The sequence below is a fragment of the Microtus ochrogaster genome, chromosome 7 (assembly GCF_000317375.1).
Source record: "Microtus ochrogaster isolate Prairie Vole_2 chromosome 7, MicOch1.0, whole genome shotgun sequence".
Taxonomy (NCBI): Eukaryota; Metazoa; Chordata; class Mammalia; order Rodentia; family Cricetidae; genus Microtus; species Microtus ochrogaster.
The window spans coordinates 22478755-22497893 of record NC_022014.1 but is presented as its reverse complement, the minus strand read 5'-3'; the positions used below and the strand labels follow the sequence as shown (position 1 = coordinate 22497893).

The following is a 19139-nucleotide window of genomic DNA, read 5'->3' as shown; positions in this document are numbered from 1 at the left end:
TTTAACTTACTGGATTTCATAAAATTTATGGTTGGAAAATTATCAAGTGCAGTCACATTTTTTCAGACCTACAGTCTGGAGAAATTAACAGTTAGTGGCAAGGGCTGAAGATGCAGCTCAGCTGGGAGAGCATCTGCCTAGCACGCATGAAGCCCTGGCAGGATCCTTAGTAATGCAAACCAGGCATGGTGGATCATGATGATAACACCAGGACTCACGAGGTACAAGTAGAACAGAAGTTTGAGGCCATCCTTGGCTACATAACAAGTTTGAGGCCAGCTAAGCTACATGAGGAACTACTAACACCACCACCACCACCACCACCCTGCCACCAGTACCACCACACATACACTAACAAAACAAAACAGCTCTGGGTAGTCATGAAGGATAAGTCACCTGACTCCTCTCCAACAGGCAAGGCCACTAGCACCATCTCAAAGAACTACAGACCAAAGAGAGTAATTGATGTTTAATAGCTCTCATAAGTGAGAAACAAAAATAACAAAAGAGAATATGAGTATAAAAAAAGTATGAGTATAAAACATATTTTGAATGATAATGCAGTCCCTAACTTACAGATTGATAGCTTCATACTTTTGTTTACAAGTCTGTTCTTTATGATCAGAAATAATAATGTCAGGGCCAGGCAGTGATTGTCCATGCCTTTAATCCCAGCACAGAGGCAAGGCATAGAGGCAAGTAGATCTCTATGAGTTCAAGGCCAGCTTGGTCTACAGAGTAAGTTTCAGGATAGCTAAGGATACAGCCAGGATGACTCCAAAAATCTACAGTGGGTATGGTAATGCAAGCCTTTAATCCCAACATTTGGGAGGCAGAAGCAGGTAGATCTCTGTGAATTTGAGGCCAGTCAGCAAGATCCTGTATTTTTTAAAAAATCTAATTATTAGACAAGGACCCCAACATTTGCACTGCATGTCTGTAGTTCCGCCACTTCCAAATATGTGAGATTCCCAAGGAAATCACATTTCTTATCAAGGTGGACAATGGGCACTCCCGCCTTCCACTCTCATAAGTAAGCAATATACCAAGAGACCCATGTCGAGCCAAACAAAACAGATTTGCATGGTTTTAAATTCTAGGATCTTTTTACTGCTAGAGATTTAGTGATTTTGTATTTGGGGCCATGAACCTTGACATAATGGCTTGTCAGATTCCTTTAAACAACACTAAAACTTAGACCAGGGCTGGAGAGATGGCTCAGAAGAGCACGGGCTTTTCTTCCAGGAGACCAGGATTCAATTCCCAGCACCCACATGGGAGCCCAAAACCACCTCCAATTCTAGTTCCAACAATCTCTTCTGGCCTCCCATCTACACATGGATATAACCCACAGACATAGGCATGCAAAACAACCATATCCATAAAAAAAATAAAATTTATTGCCAGGTGTTAGTAGTGCACACCTTTAATGTCAGTACTTGGGAGATAGAGGCACGTGGATCTCTGAGTTCAAGGCCAGCCCTGTCTACAGAAGGAGTTCCAGGGACAGTAAAGGCTACACAGAGAAACTCTATCTCAAAAAACAAAACAAAACAAAAACTAAGCCAACAACAACAAAATAAATAAAATGTTACATTATATTATACATGCACACACAGCTATCAGAATTATTGTAATTGTCCTAGTAAATTACTAAATGAGGCTGCAGCAAATCAAAACTGCCGGAGCAGCACTGGCCTTGAGTCCCACCCAGTGCTTAGGAAGTTGAGGAAGTCTTTGGCCTGGGAGTTTGAGAACATCTTTAGAACAAAGTGACAACTCAGTGAAACCTTGTTTCAAAAGAGAAGAAAGAATGAGAATCAATTATGGTGGGGTAAAGACGCTGAAGGGGAAAGAGAAAAACAATTTAGCCACTTACTTCTACGGTTTCTCACTTTTGTGAGGCTCACCTCTTACATACACACGCAAGAGTGTGTGATAAATGCCTGCAATCACAGCCCTTGAGGTCAAGAAAGAGAATCAGTTCAAGGAAACCTCCAGATGTAAATGTATTCTGATCATCAAGTCAACATTCCAACAGCTCTATTAAAGGCAGGGCAGTTATATAAATAAGTTAGAAACTTGGGAGCAGTAAAGTCTGAAAAGGGTAAAATAAGAAAAATCCACCATAAACCAGGCATGTTAGTGTATACCTTTAGTCCCAACATCCAAGAGGCAATTAGACTTCTGTGTGTTCAAGACCAGATTGGATTACACAGCATGTTCCATCCCAGCCCAGGTTACACAGTGAGTCCTTATCAAAAGACAGAATAAATTAAAGGAAGGAAAGGAAGAAGGAAGAAAGGGAAACAGAAAAATCCACCACAGCTCTCAAGCAGTACAAAAAAGGAAGAAGAGAAGATGTAGATGAAGAAAATGAACAGCAATAAGGAGAGGGAAGCCAGGGGGTCACACTGCTGTGATCCCAGAGCCTAGCTATACAGTTTGGGGTATAGCCTGAGCTGCAGGAGCAGGAGGAAGAGGAAGAGGAAAAAATGGGGATGAGAAGAATGAAAAGGTCTTTTAATTCTTAGAGATCAACAGCCTGCTGAGGCATTCCAGATCCCACAAAATCCCTGCTTGAAGGGCTGGAGAGATGGCGCTGTGATTAAGAGCACTGATTGCTCTTCCAGAAGACTGGGGTTCAATTCCCAGCACCCACATGACAGCTCACAACTATCTGCAACACCAGTCTCAGTGGGTCCAGTACCTCCTGATACTCCCCAAACAGCCACCAACTGGAAACCAAGTTTTGAAATGCCTGAGACCTATATGAGACAGCTCCTTCAACCACAACACCATCTATAATACATAAATATAAAAATAAACAACCAGAGTCTGGGTAGATGGCCCAGCAGTTAAGAGCACTTGCTTCTCTTTCTTTTACAGAGGATCAGGCTTCAATTCCCAGCAACCAAATGGCAGCTCACAACTATCTGTAACTCCAGGGAATTCACAACACCTTCAGGCCTCCTTAAGCCACAGGTCCTCACCAGACATACAAGCAGACATAATACCCATACACATAAAATAAATTAAGTAAAAATAAATCCTCACTTGAAAATACATGATCAGTCAGGTGCTATAACTCATGCCTGTCATCCCAGCACCAGGGAGGCAGAAACAGGAGGATCTTGAGTTCAAGTCTAGCCTGGGTTACATAATAAGACCCTACTTCAAAATATATACACACACCAAAACAAATACAATCATTTTTCTGCTTGGTCGACGAGAAAAATTATGTCAGCATTGTCTAAGAATACCACAATTAAAAGAACTGACTTGTGCACAGAGGGTGGGGAGGGTGACGAATCACTTAAAAACAGTTATATAGCTGCCCTAACATACCAGTGTGCAAAGTCCAGGGAAGGCTGGCAGAGCCCACACTGGGCTGTTTTCCTAAAGTCATTCACAGCTCCTCCCCCCAACCCAAGATCCTTCATGGTGAGGCTGAAGTTCCTGGTCAGCCTCCCTTGCAGCTAAAGATGGCCATGTGATCCAGTTTGGCCCAAAAGTGGGACAACAGGAGTTGTTAGGTAAGATTTCCATGATATTATCACTATTATTTTAACTTAGGTTTGAGACGGGGTCTTACTCTGTAGCCCAGGCAGATCTAGAACTAACTGAGACCAATCCTGCCTGCTAGGATTATGGGCATAAGTCACCAGATTTGGCTCCATTCTTACAGGAACAACCATCCAGAGTTCCTTTATTCCCCCTTCCTCCCTAAATTCCAAGCACACACAAGGTAATATAGCATATACACATATCAAACTCTACGTCACAAGCAAGAGGACAAACATCTTCCCACTGTAAGACAATGGGAGGGTCTGAAACAAAAGGCCCTGTTGGGATGCAATAACCCACCAAACAGTCCTTGCAACGGGAGAACAACAAGTCCCCAGTTTATGAAGTCACTGTGCAAACCCCATGGCTGCTGTTAACCAACTGCGGCACACAGTGGCTTACAACAGCATCAACTTACTGTCTTAGCGTTCTGCACCTTGGAAACCTGAGGAGGTTCTTACTCTGTAGCCCAGGCTAGCCTAGGATTTACTGTCTAACACTGAGGTGCCAGCAGGAGAATGAAAAAGTCGTCATTTCCTTGCATTCCGTGGCTTCTAGAGGCCACTTACATTTCTTGGCTAGTCACCTCTTTCTTCACAGTCAAAATTAGCAGCAAGGAGTTACATCACCCTGACCTCTTCAGCCTCTTCTCCCAAGTTACGTTTAAGATCTTTGTGACTGGGTTTGAAGAGATGGCTCAGGAGTTAAGGCTCAATGGAATCTCTTGACTTCAGTTCCCAGCACCCCTACGATAGCTCTGAACCTTCTGGAACTCCAAGGGATCCAGCTTCCTCTTTTAGCCTCCACAAGCACTGCATATCTGTTATCTTTCTTTCTTTCTTTCTTTCTTTCTTTCTTTCTTTCTTTCTTTCTTTCTTTCTATCTATCTACACACATATACACATACATACATACATAGTATATATACATACACAGGCAAAGCACCTATACACATAAAGATCCTTGTGAATATATTGGACCTACCCAGATCCTCTGAGATAACACACACACACACACACACACACACACACACACACACTCCCCCAAAGTCCCTAGCTTACTCTCATATGCAAAGTCTCTTTGTTATATACAGCGGGCCTCTTTGGGGAGCACGATTTTGCCTGTCATGACCACTGTGGAAGTGCGAGGTAGCACAGAATAAGCACTGCAGAAGGGAGTTTCCAGTTACTTGAAGCCCAATGCATATTTATTTTATTCTATGTGTATCGGTGCGTGTATGAGTGCAAGTATGTCTTCTGTGCACCACACATATGTCTGGAACCTGTGAAGGCCAAAAGAGGACATTGGATCCCTTGGAAGTAGAGTTACAGACAACTGTGAACCATCATGCAAGGGCTGGGACTTGAACCCAGGACCTTTCCAAGAGCAGTCGGTGCTCTTACTTGCTAAACCATCTCCAGCCCCTCAAATGCACTCTTAACTGAGAGCCAAGTCCTAGTTCTACATAGGGGAGACAAAGAAGGCTTCACAGAGCAGGAAGCCTCCTAGCTTAGGCTTGAAGGATGGATGAAGACAAGGTGCATTCAAGACAAAGGTAGAAAGAGAAGGGTGTGTTCAGTGTTAGGCAGCTACACAAAGTTCAGTGCTGCTGGGGCACAAAGTGTGTATGTATGGAAGGAAAGGGATTTCCCAGAGAGCCTGATAAAAGCCTCAGATCTTACTCTGTGTATGAATAGCCACTGCAGATTGTGAATAAAGGTACAAATCTGAGCATAGAGCAAGTGTTTGTCTTTAATGTGAATGTGATTTGAGGTTGGAGAGGAAAGGGTAGAGGCAATGCAATCCGTCCTTGAGGTAGTGTAGGTCGGGATGATGGACCGCCAGCTACTCATAAACATTTACTGAGCACCTCCCATGTGGCCAGGCAGAAAGTAAGGTCAGAATAAGAATAAGGTTCCCCGTCAGCATGACGACCACAACCCAAGGCATAAATGATATTCAGGGAAGAGCCTCATGTTTGGGTCACTATGACACCTGCCCCCAGAGCTGAAACACAGACAGGGAGGGAAGGGACTCGGAAGAATTAAGGCAGTCCCACCCAATAGAAAGGGGCCCAGGCAGGGTCTTCTGTAACAGCAGCCTCCCCCTTTAAAAAATAATTTTTAATTTTAATTGTGTGTATTTGGGGAGAGGGGTATGAGCACATGTGAGTTTAGGGACCCACAGAGACCAGAAGACAGCTTCAGATCCCCCGGAAATGGGGTTATAAGTGTTTGTAAGCCACCTAACATGGGTGCTAAGAAACAAACTCATGTCCTCTGAAAAAAAAAGTATATACTCTTAAGCTCTTAACTGCTGATCCATCTTTCCAGGTCCCTAACAGCCCTTTTGTGTCTATATCACCCAAGAAAAGAGCAAAAAGTCCTGATGCTTTCCCACTTATCAGGGTTTTTTTTTAATTATATTTTTTCTTGAGACAGAATCTCTTGTAGTCCAGCATGGCCTCAAACATACTATGTAGCCAAGGATACCCTTGAAAGACTGGTCCTCCAGACTCCACCTCCTTAGAGCTGGGGTCACTGGCCATGAATCATGAGACTCCATTTAACATTCATCTGATGCTGGAACTGAATCTAGAGTCTTGTGAATGTTTTAAGGTGTTTTAAATCACAGCTCACGCCAAATGAAGAAATGCAATGGTAAGATTTGAGGTTTGAGACTACACTTATGAGAAAAGTAGTAATTTCATAACTTTGTGAGTGTTCTAAAGTCTATCACTGAATGCAATAAAGAAGCCAATTTAATAATATATGAATTCTCAATAAAAAAATTAATCACAGTACTGAGAAATTTTGGGCTGGCTAATTAAGCCATTGGAGCCAGTTTCCTTATCTGTAGAATGAGAAGTAGAGTATCCTCTTTTTCTGTGTTTTGCCATCCTGGGAATTGAACCTCGGCCCATTTGCATGCTGGGTAAGTATTCAGCCACTGAGCTATACCCTCAGTCTTCTTTTTCTTTTGAGATAGGGTCTCATTAAATTATTCAGGCTGACCTTGAGTTTCTGACCCTCCCGCCTCAGTTTTCTGAGTAGCTGGGATTTCAGGCCTGTACAGGAGAGTGCCCTTCAGATTGTTCTGAATATTAACCATGACAATGGGAAACGCACTTCACACAGTGAAGACAGTAGGTGCTAAATATATTTTAGTTCCCTCTCTCCTAGGTGCCAATAAGCCTTTAAAGCTATCTTTTGCTCAGCAATCACAAAACGTGTCTCCAGCTCCAGGCAACCTTCCCCCAGACAGTTAAGTCTCAGGCAGATGATAGCAAGAATCAAGCAGGAAGACAGGTCGGGAAAAGAAGCAGACTCTCTGGGAGACACTGCAGATTTTCTCTGCAGCTACATGGCGCAGAGATCACAAGGGAGATTCACGAGGCAGAAACAGCTCTGCGAAACACAGTGGTGAGGGAAGCAGGTGGGCACAGAGACTTCTGCTCGTAATTCTTGCTTGCCATGCAGCTCAGTGTCCAAAATCGACAACTGGGCTGTAGCACACAGCTCTAATGTTTGGAGATGATTCACGGCCTAACTCAAAACGAGAAGGAATGCAGACCACCAGACTTGTCTACCACAGAGCTAAGGCAAGGAGGTTTTTGTTGTTTTTCACCCTGAGCTTCTCACTTGTGGCTTTTTGAGTGCCTGCCATATGCTCAGTCTTGGGAAAGACACTGCCGAGAGAAATGGACCCCGTTCCCTGCCCTCCAGCAATCAGCCAACCCTTGGCTTGAGAGCGATGCTTCAGAATATAACAGGCATCGTGCCTTGCAGAGAGAAGGGGTTCTGTTGTCGTTTGTCCTCTGGGTCAATGAATTAATAGACGGTATAATAATAAAAACGATTGTGCAGTGTGGGCTCACTCTAAGAAGCGCAGACGGGATGGAGTATTTGGAAAGGCTTGTGCCAGAGGCTGCTAGCTGCTTGCTCACTGTCTATTCTTCCATTTGTCCTCGTAACAGAGACCCCATTTGATTTGAGAGGGCTGCATGCCCAGATAAAGTACTCTATTTCCCGGGCTCCCTGGTAGCTAGAGGTGGCTGATGGGATTTAAAGCAGAAACTATCAAGAGAGGTTTCTAGGAAAGTGCCACAAACAGCAGACCCAACAACTACCGCTCACTCTTTTTCCTGCTCTGAAAATCCCTTGCCTGAAGCATAAATGTGATGGGTGGATCTCCAGTCACCATTCTGGATCACGACACTGACAGATCAAAACCAGCCTGAATCCCTGATGATTATGCAGTCACCATACTGTCCCTATACAGTTTACTTCTGGAGTGCATCACATGGGAGAGGACTAATACTCTCATCTTGCTTAAGTACCAACCAGTGTAGGATTCTATCAAATCTACTAACCCTCTATCTTAACCAACACAGGTTCTAAGGAAGAAGCAGGACTCAAAGGGTTGATCTGGGGAATAGTGGGCATGCATTTCAAATGCCAGAATGAATAAGCATCATCAGCAAGAATGTTAGCTGGAGCAGGTAGGAGAGAGCAGGAGCCACAGGAAGCCCAGCTGATGGCTTTGCGGAAGCTTGGGAAAAGAGAAGGGCCAGAGACCACAAACAACCAAGAAAGTCGGTCTCCTCTGAAGGAACAACACAAATGTGGACTGAGTAAAAATGGAGAAGGGAAAACAAACAAGCAGAGAGAAGTGAGAGCTTCTTTATGTGAAGTGAGGCAAATATGGGGGTGTAGCTCACGATGGAGTGTTTGCCCAGCATGCACTAAGGCCTGGCTTCCATGTCCAACCTGGAAGGAAGAAAGGGAGAGAGGGATGGAGGCAGGGAGGGAAGGAAAGAGAGACAAAGGGGTGAACAGAGGGAGAAAAGAAGAGAAGAAAAGCTGTAAATAAGCCCAGCTCAGTCAACTGACAATCTGGATTTGCAGTTACAGTAACCATCTAAGAGCTGTTCAACACGGTGCGTCCAGTGCTGTGCTGTGGGATTTCCTCACATCACCTCATTACAGCTTCATAACAAGTCTAGGATGTACTCCTACTATTGCCACCCCCACCTCACAGACAAAGAACCTGAAGCTTTGAGAAAGTCAGAAAAATCATCCCAGGGAAGTATCACAGCCTTCAAGCCCTGTTTGCTGTCCAGACAAGAGAAGTGGAGTTCGTTTGTTTTGTTGATAAGAGTTTAAGGGAAAGACAGGAAAGTGGGTCCGAAGAGAGGGCTCAGCAGTTAAGAGCACTTACTGCTCTTACACAGGACCTGGATTCGGTTCTCAACTTCCACGTGATGGTTCAGAATAGTCCTTAACTACAGTTCTAGGGAACTCTATGCCTTCTTCGGGCTCCATGAGCACCACGCATGTACATGGTGTACACACATACATGCACACACACACTGAACAATCCTGAAATGTGACAGAAGAATCCAGAGGCAAATACAAAACACTCCACTGGAAGGAAATGAGACCAGAGGAATCACGGGTTCCAGGCTGGTGGCATTTCCTGCTTGTATTGAAGGACCTGTTAATGACAAGGGTAAGTGGTGGAATGAGGTAAGCCTGGAAAAGCCAGTGACTCAGTGCCAACTTTGGTCACCTATCAACCATGACAAACCACCAATGCATGTGTCTCAAGCAGTTTTGTTTTGGAGGCAGGGTTCATGACATAGCACAGGCTGGCTTGGAGCTCCTAATCCTCCCACTGAGCCTCACAAATACTAGGATTACAGGCATGCACCACCACACTTGGCATGAAATGGTTTTTTAATATCTCTCCAAGACAGGGACTATAACAGAATTATTTTATTACAGCTACTGCTAAAATTTCAATTTGAATTAAGTTATTCAGTCACATTCCTGAATGCAAGGAATTTTTCTCAGAGCAACAATCTTATTAGTCATTGCCAGAAAGTGTGAGGGGGGAGGAGGGGAAGGACACTGTCAGATTACAAAGGAGCGAGGTAACATGAGCATCCAACAGGAAATGCATTTTCCATAAAGATTAAAAGTAAAAGGTCTCCATCAGAAGCCAGCAGATCCAACAGCCAGGCCTCCCGGTATAGAAACGAGATCCTAAACTGGGCAGTTGTGGCACACATCTTTAACCCCAGTACTTGAGAGGCAGAGGCAGGCAGATGTCTGAGTTCAAGGCCAGTCTGGACTACAGAACAAATTCCAGGACAGCCAAAGCTACAAAGAGAAACCCTGTCTCTAAAATAAAAAAAAAAAAAAAAAAAAAGAAAGAAAGAGAAAAAGAAAGAAACCAGGCCCTGAACAGCTGGCCCAGCGTGACAGTGTAAGCAGTATGCTCTGTGCCAGCTTGGATCAACCAGTGTCCCAATGCCAGCTCCATAGCTCTCACTGGCTCCTTCAGAGCCTGAGCTGGCCACCTGTAAATTGGGACTAACCGTTGCCATCTGCTGAGGCTCGGATGTCCTGCTGCTCTGTCACCTGGCCTCGCACAGACTACAGCTTTAGTGTCCTCTGATTAGATTCCTAGAAAAGGCCATTGACACACAGGACAGCCCCGCTCTGATTCCTAAGACCTCCTCAGGATCCTGAGCGTGACCTTAACTTGTTTTTATGGTCCAGGGTTCTCACCTGTCTGGGACAGACAGGAACACAGGTAAACTCAGGATTCTCTTCTGGTCTAGACACTTTTTAAATGTACTTTACTTTGTTACTAATGGGAGGCAGAACACATGGGGAAGACAGAGGACAGTTCTGTGGGGTTCATTCTCTCCTTCTACCTTGACTCGGGTTCCAGGATCAAGTGCAGATCTCCAGGCTTCCACAGTTGGCTGCAAGCACCTTGCCCACTAAGCTCTCTCTCCAGCTAATTCTTTAGAATTGTTTTCTTTTTCCGAAACAGGCTAACCATGGTAGCCCCAAACTCATGACTGCTTTAGCCTCCAAAATGTTGGGATTACAGGCATGTGCCCTGTGTCTGGTTCCTTAACTCAGGATTTAACAGTAGTCGTCCATTAGAAAGCTGCTGCTTTACCGAAAAATCAGTTTCTACCCAGCAAAAAGACAGTAAAAATAATGAGGCTGGGCCACCAACCCAAGCAGTTTTAGTCCTGAACACTGCTTGCATGAAGCATGACCTTGATAAATGCTTGCTGAGTAGGACAGATGGATGGGTGGATGTGTGGACGGCCAAGCGCCAACAAAAACAGAGGAACAGAGAGACTGGACTATAGCTGTGGTAGAGAGCTTATTCAGTACATACAAGGCCCTGGGATCAATCCCCCATCTCAGAAGCAAGGGAAGTGTGTGGAGAAAACTCTCTCTACTGAGCAAAATTAATGCAAGAAGGAAATGCCACCTATATACAATATTAATGATATTTACTTTGGCATTTGAACTGAAGCCAGAATATCAGTCATAATTTCTAACAGTCAAAGGGATGCTGGACGTGGAAAGGCCACCTCTGAGCTTTGTTAAAGAGACAGCATCTGGGTCCATAAGGAGTGCAGACACACAGAGGAAACCACAGGCTCCAGAAGGAACTTGTGAATCCCGGGGACAGATCCGCTGACTCTAGGCAGGGGTGGTGCAGAAGCATGCTAGCACAAGAGGGGATACCAGCCTCCATTTAAGAACATCCAGCTGCCGGGCGGTGGTGGCGCACGCCTTTAATCCCAGCACTCGGGAGGCAGAGGCAGGCGGATCTCTGTGAGTTCGAGACCAGCCTGGTCTACAGAGCTAGTTCCAGGACAGGCTCCAAAGCCACAGAGAAACCCTGTCTCGAAAAACCAAAAAAAAAAAAAAAAAAAAAAGAACATCCAGCTATATGTGCCCAGGACTGGCTGGCCACTGAAGGGAAGTCTGAAATCTAACATGTGGCCTGCTACCTCACAAGGCCCAGTTCACAGGAGCTCCAAAGAAAGGTGGCAGCCCTGAAAAGGGACCCCAGCTCCTGATGATCTCAGGTCTTGTAGGGACGTCAGTGATAATGAAGGCTATAACAACACACACAGACATGTATGGACTTCATGGTCATACATCAAGTGTGCTATTAACCCATCTAAATAGCTCCCCAGTCTCCTGAATTCAATCTTCACAACTATTCTGGGAGGTACATACTAACATGTGTAGCAAGAAGCTTAGCATTCGTTTGAAAGCATGAACTTGGGAACCAGACTGCCTGGGTTCAAACCCTATGTACTCCTTTTGTAAGCTGGGTGATTGGCGGAGCATCCTTCAAGCTTTCTAAACCTCAAGACTACCCCTATTCCATGGAGGGGAGCCCCTTAGTTTTTTTATATGCTACCTCACGAGTTTCTCTCCTTAGAACCCTGTGGCTAAGGCAAAGCCTGATACATTATCCAATAAAATCTGACCTACAGTTAAGTCCTCTGGATACAGACACGTTTTCTAGATCGGGTCTTACTTTGTAGTCTAGGCTGGCCAAGAACTCTCCATCCTCCTGCCTCAGCCTTCTGGCATGTTGGGATTACAAACATGTGCCATCACCCCTGGCATACAAATTACCCAAATATTTATGTCATTGAAACAAAATTGTAAAACAGTGGTACTAACCACTGTAATTCTTCCTCCCTTCCTCTTTTCCTCCGTCCCTTCCTTCTTGCTTTTGGTCCTAGGGGCTGAAGCCAGGGCCTTGAGCACGCTGAGCACACCTTCAGACCTTCAGAGAAGGGAGGATCTTCACCTGCAGCTGTGCAGGGGGTGGGGTGGGGGAGGGTTCCTATACAAGTTTGCCTTGAAGAGAGCCTAGAGGAATTTGGACTTGACACGCCTAGGCCTACTGGTGCTAGACTATGTGCTCTGGCTGCAGTCTTTAGTCCCAAAGAACGAGAATCCTTTTCATCCCTGATCCATCCTGAGGAGCCACCTGTGTCGTTAGCCCTAAGCCTGTGTTATTTCTAATTTGCATCAAGGTGCTGAAGAACAGACTGCTTGCAGATTTAACAACCACTCCTGGGGACAATCCAGAGCACTGAGCCTACCTGACAGAATGACTGATGTGGGCCCTGGGAGCGATGGGACAGGTGCCAACTACACAGCAGCTGAGGAGACTTTAGCCCCTGAGGAGGGCATTTGAAACTTGGCACTAGAGGAAAATCTTCACCTCTTGCTTTAAATGAAAGGGGAACATAAAAATGATTGCTAGCAGGGGTGGCTGAAGCATTGCCTATGGGAACAGCAGCCAATATCTGCTAATGAATAAGTGTAATTGATCAAAACAGATGACTTGATGGATCTTCCAAGTGTGCTTTTAGCAGAGTGGACAGTTTCATTCAAATGCAAACTCACCCAGATAAGACCTAATAATGGAAATTTTGGAACAATCCCAGAATCATTGGCATGCCCCCCCCCAACACCACTCCATTCAAGGAGCAAGAAGGCATCTTAAATTCCTTGCTGCAACTCAATCAAACCAGACACCAACGCATGCTTTCTGCAGGCCTGAGGAGCCCTTAACAGTGCTGATATGCAGCAAAAGGTTGCATACCATCCCACAGCCTCGTTAACTATTTCTCCTTACCTATTTCTACTCCCTGACCTATGAAGAGCTGGGCAGCCTTTCAAATTCAATGCAGCTACTCATTAGTTCAGACATTATTTATTGAGTACTGTGAAGACCACAAGAGGATTAAAAGACAAGATCAGACCCTGTTCTCAAGAAAGAAGGCAGACAGGAGAGGAAGCAAAGGACAGCGGACACCAGCAAAGGTCTCAGGTCACCTACTTGAACACATCTGAGATTCAGTTTCCTTCTTTATCAGGCGAAGGCATTGGATCAAAGCCGTTCTCTAAGAACCAGGCAGGCTCGAAGCTGGGATGCCAAGCCTGTCCCTTCTCTAGGGCTCCTGGGAAGCCAGCAGACCCAAAGCAGCCTTCTCAAAGAGAACAGTCCTGCAAAGAGGAGCCCTGGGCACCTCCTGGAGTGAACTAGGCCTCCAGCATGAGACGCAAGCTCGAGAAAACACAAGATAACTTCAGAACATTTAGGGAAAGAGTAAGACTTCCACACTAAGGAATCCCGAGGAATTGGGGACTTCTGGAGTTTCTGCATCAGGGTGGTGCAAAGGAGTCCGGAGGACCTGTGAGGAGGGCTGGAGATCAAAGTGAAGGGTCCTACCAAGGTCTGGTCCAGTGCGCCGTCCCATCAGTCCCTGCTCATGCTTATTTTCATAAACTCAACCGAACCCCAGAGTCACTTCGCATGCTCTTGTACCTAAGAGGGAGTACGCCTACCTGCGGAGAAGCCGTCTTCGTGGTCTGAGCTGTTGTGGCTGCAGTCACTGCCTCTCTCAGGCGAGCTGTGACTGGGCGAGTCTCGGTCCGGCACGCGCAGGAACCTCTTGCGCCCCCACTGGGCGAGATGCTCCCTCGCCCCGCGCCTGGGGGGCTCCTCCTCCGCCTCCAGATGCTCCAGGTCTCGACTCCGCCGGTGGTGCCGCCAGCCTCCTGGGATCAAGTGCATCCACCGGTGGGGGCTGCACGGCCGCGCCGGCTTCTCGACCTCATCGCGGGTCCCAATCCGGTAGGGGGCCACAAGTAGGTGGCCGAGGACGAATTTCTCATTCAAATCCACCATCTCGAAGTCGTGGTCACTGCCGTCGCCTCCATCATCCCCACCTGAAGCGTCCGGTTCGCCTTCCTCCGAGCCCCGCCCTGCATGGGTCCCGGAGGAGCGCTCCTCTCCAGGTGCGGATGACCCCGTGCCATCGCGGCCGGGGGGCGCACAGTCCTCGCGGAGCCCGAAGAGCAGGCGAGGCTGCACCAGCTGCTGGTGGATGGCGGCGGTCAGACTGCGCACGGCGCCCCCTCCTTCCATCGCCCCGGGCCAGGCAGGAATGTCCAGGCACACGTAGGGAGCCGACTCGGCCGCTGTCGCCACCTCCGGACCTGGGGGATCTGGGTCGCGGCCCGCTGCACCCTCCTCGTCGCGCAGTGGCGGCTCGCGCAAGGGCCCAGCTGGCTCCGGCTCCTCCACCGAGGCTCCCCCGCTACCTCTGTCGCCGCCGCAGCCGCCGCAGTCTCCGGCGTCCCCGCCCTCGGGCCGGTCGCCCCGTAGATCCACCTTCTCTCCATTCAGGGCCGCCTGCAGGTACCAGACTTTGAACTTCTCCTCCGCCAACACCTGTTGCAGCCTCTTCAGGTTGAGTTTGCAACGCTCGAGCTCACGCTCCATGTCCAGCACCGACTCCAGCCTCATGACTGGAGCCTCCTCCCCGGGGAACTCGGCCTGCCAGTGGCGTTCAAACTCCTGCGGGTTCCACATCCCTGCCGCGCCGTCGGGCCTCCGGGGCCCGGCTCCCGTGCGCCTCAGAAGGCTGCGGTGGCGCCTGGAGCTCTCTCAGAAGCGCGCGCTGGCGGAGTCCCTGCCCCTCGCTTCAGTGCCTGGAGGAGAAAAAGAAATAAAGTTTTCCCCTTCCGCCCTCGTGCCTTTTTTTTCCCCTTTCCTCTTCTTCTTCTGGGTTTCGCCTCCCTGACGTAAGCAGCCACCCGGCCGCGGGGGCGGGGGCCTGGGGCCGCTAGTGCGGAGATCGCTGTCCGCAGGCACTCGGCTTGGCCCGGTGGGCTCGGGCGCGCGGAGAACCGCGGCGGAGGCGGAGCCTCGGTGGCGCAGGGCCAGAGGCTGCGGGCGCGCCTCGTAGCCGCGCAGGCAGCCTGGCGAGGGCTACGCCGGAGCGGGCTGGCGGGGCGGCCCACCTCTGAGGTGCGGGCGCTGCCCGCTGCTCGGCTCTCACCCTCCGGGAGAGCCAACCGGGTTGCGCAGCTCCAGCCGCAGCGCCTGGTCCGCGCCCCCTCCCTGCACCCAAGCGCGCGGCAGGGCGGTGTGTGTGTTGGGGGGGGGGGGTTGCTGGAGAGAGGGAGCGCGCGGAGCGCCATGGGCCCCAGTTAAGCCCTCTCCGCGACACACACAACCCTGCCCTGCTCTCCTAGCTCTCCAAGACCCTGCCTTGGGTCAGGGTGGCACTTGGAACTGAGAAGAAAAAGAAGCGGGAAAGGCGATGTGGCAAGTTCCTTTGGGCTGCCCAGAGCCAGGATTTATCCATCGCCTTGGATTAATTTGTCCAAGATCATACAGCAGCTCGATCCAAACTTTGGTATTTGGATCCCTTTAAATGTTCTCGTCACTGCTCCCTAGAGATTTTCCGGAAGGGAAATTGTGATGGTCCTGTGACCGCAAAGCTGAGGACATTCCTCAGTGACCTGAGGCAAGCCGTGGTTGTGGAGGCCTAGGACTAGTAGCTAGCCCTTCACTCCACTTTCTCTCTGTGGTTTCAGACAGCACTCTTGAAGGTGGGGAGCGAAAATAGAAGCTGGGGGAAGGCACAAGTGTGGCCGCATAGGGGCTCAACCCTCTGGTGAGGTTGACAGCCTGCGGTTGAGGCCCTGATATTTTGTCTCGTGCTTGTTGGAGAGAGAAGACCTTATCAGTGAGTGATTCATGGTTCCTTCGCTTCAAGGCTGAGGAAATTGACACTACACAGAAGCAAAGGGACTCCAGAGGTGAAGAGTTTTCCTTTCGGGGCTCTCTTTGGGAATTGGAGATAAACAAAAGCATGGTGGGGGGGGGGGCGCTTCTTTCCAGCCTCCTGCTGTTCCAACCGTCACCTGAACCATGAACCGCACAGGCCACCCAGCTCCCTCTTTTCAATCCAATTCATACTTCCAGGTTCTGAGATCTATCCTTCGCCTGGAGTGTGTGTGTGTGTGTGTGTGTGTGTGTGTGTGTGTGTGTATACATGTACATGTGTGCGCATGCACAAGCATGGGTATACCTATATATACTGCTCAGGGCCTACTCTTGTAGAGGCTGGTGTCTATCACTTTCCACCTCCATCATACTTTTTGAGACCAGGCAGCTCACTGAATCTGGGGCTCCCCAATTCTTTTGCTCCACATGCTGGCCAGTAAACCCCCCCTACCCCCGCATCTGCCTATTTTGTTCTCCCCTGTGGTTTTAAGCCCAGGGTTTAAAGGTGTACTGGAGTCTGAACTCAAGTTCCTCGTGCTTTGGAGGCAAATATTTTATAAACTGAACCATCTCCCGGCTGGCTAGATATGTTCTAACCACAAACAAGATCCTGTCAATGCTTTGGTCTCAGCTCCTTCAGTGGTAGGGTCCCTGTTACCAGCAGGGTGGAGTCCAGACTCATTGGCTGGCATGGAGGGCCCTGCCAGTTTTTGTCTCTGCCTTCCTCCTGTACTTTAGCTGTTCCCAAAGTTTCCTTATTAAAAAAAATATTTATTTTTGGCTGGGCATGGTGGCACAGCAGAGGCAGGTGGATGTCTGTGAGTTAAAGTCCAACCAGAAAAGAGGGGGACTCTATCATTGAGCCATCTCTTCAGTCTCCATCGCACCCCTAAAAGTTATTTTATGTTTGGTTTTTCTTCTTGAAACACACACACACACACACACACACACACACACACACACACACACACACACCCCTCCCTGCAGCTGAAGATGTCCGTCCAACTCTGTGAAGCTTTTTCCAGCCTTCCCCAGCGTGCTTGTATCCCCACCAGATCCTACACAAGGCTGCCTTTGACTTCCTAAAAGTGTTACATTTAGTGACACTTTTTGTTTCCTCTGAAGAAGTACCCAAGGGCACAGGTTGTTTCTTTCCCACTTTCTGTCCCTGCTGCCTCTTGCAGAGTGTGAGAGAGATGGCCAATTATTGTTGACGGGAAAAAGGTGAATAAAGGAATTATCAGCCAAAATATGTACACTCGAGCACACACACACATACACGCACATGTATACACACACACACCATTCTGTTTCTGCTCAACTCATTTTCTGCAGCCTTCAGAACTGGGCCAAATGTGCTTCCCCCAGAGGCTCGCCACTCTGGAATTTTCTTTCTTGTCGAAGTCTGTGTTCACTGATTTTACTACTGTTTCCTCTTCCTTCTCTGTTTTATTTTTTTCCTGATCTGGTGTGACACTGGCATAGATTATCATAGCCTTTGTCTTCATGTCAGACTATTACAGGGCTGAATAGCTTTTAAAATACACGGAGTTCATAATCCCCGGTTGGAATGACTTTGAAGTCCTTCACCTAGTTATTCCCTCTGCTACAATCTCGCTCACCTTCCCTCTATACCCTGAAGTCACAGAGGCCACCGCAACCTCCTTTGTCTCCTGGGAAGGCTGAGGCATTCCCCATCCCCGCAAGCGACCAATTCAAGGACATTCCATCAGAATCTATAGGCATCGTGGCCTCTGCGAAGATTTCGGTAGAGAGGGATGGCCCCAGACACTAATCCAAAGATCTTGCTGTGTGTATACTGAAACGAACAAGGGAAGAGGAAAAACTGTAAGTCATCATAAACACCAATTTCTGAATGCCTAAATTCCCAGAGAGAATACTTCCAACTCTGCCCTTTAATTAAAGCAGTGCTATGATTTCCTTTTGAGTCAAGGAAGTTGTTACCAAAACCTTTCATTTTTCCCGCTAGGACCTATATAGCTGGGAGCTACAGCATTTATCTTCCACAAACAGGTCCCAGAGCAGCCTCCATTGTCTCTAGGTGGTGGGTAGCGCAGCTTTGTTACCTGGCTTCTGGTTATGGCGAGGATAGGAGCAGGGTGGCTGACATTTATTAACTCCACAAGTCCAGTTGACACACAGCTTTGATCTTGTCTAATTCCTCACAACAACCCTACAAAGAAAGAGTTACTGCTGCTGCCTTCAGAGAGAGAAGGTCACAGAGGCTCGAGGTCATGGCTTGTCTGCCCAGCAACTTTGCATTTGGCTTTTCTTCTCCCAGTGAAGATGTGCTGAGCCCCTGGGAGGCGCTAGGGCCAGGCAAATGAGGTTTAAACTTTATAACCTGACATGTTAGCTTCTCCCCTGTGTGCGCTCGAAAGCCTGCCTGTTTTCCCACGTCATTTCCTACATGCTCTCGACTTGCTGCACCCATTCAATCTTCAACCCGCATTCCTCTCTCTCCGCAGATGATTTTATGTCCCATGTCACCTCCCCTTGGTCTATCTGGTGAGGGTGGTGTCTTTGCTGCAGCTGTGGTGGGCAGCCCCCGCAGACTGCTGGTAAACTCACCTCAAATGCAAACCCCCACAACATTCTTTGTTTAGTTTGCTACTAGATCCCACTACGTCTCCCCAGCCTGTCTGGAACTCTCTCTGTAGACCAGACTGGCTTTGAACTCAGAGAGATCTGCCTGCCTCTGCATTCTGATGTTTGAAACGAATAATGAATAATCTCAGTATTATTCAAAATAATATATGAACAAAATGAAAGCAGCTAGGCAAGACCATTCCTTTTTGCAAAAACCATTCACCAGAACCCAAGCAGGGCTAGCAAGCACACTGGGGTAGGAGGTTCACTTGGGTTCTATTCTAACAGGGGTGGTGACTTTGTCTTTTCAACATTAGCTGGAGACGAACCTCACAGTCTTTCAAGATTGACTAGCTTGTTTTGAAAGAATCGGTAAAAAGCAAGTGAAAGAAGAGGAAGGGGGTCATAGCTCCAAGACATCAAGTTTCTGAGAGTAGAGGGGAGTAGAAGGGAATAGAGGAGGGTAGAGGGGAGTAGAGGGGAGTAGAAGGGAGTAGAGGAGGGTAGAGGGGAGTAGAGGGGAGTAGAGG

General features: G+C 47.9%; 1 protein-coding gene across 1 annotated transcript in view; it reads right to left on the bottom strand.

Annotated features, from left to right (window-relative positions):
* Abr (ABR, RhoGEF and GTPase activating protein) overlaps positions 1-15073 on the bottom strand; it is a 210493-nt gene extending 195420 nt beyond the window's left edge. The window contains exon 1 of the mRNA XM_013347239.2: positions 13767-15073. Coding sequence (XP_013202693.2) covers positions 13767-14796 — 1030 coding nt within the window. The 5' untranslated portion in view covers positions 14797-15073. The remainder of the gene's footprint in view (positions 1-13766) is intronic.
* Between the last annotated feature and the right edge of the window lie 4066 nt (positions 15074-19139).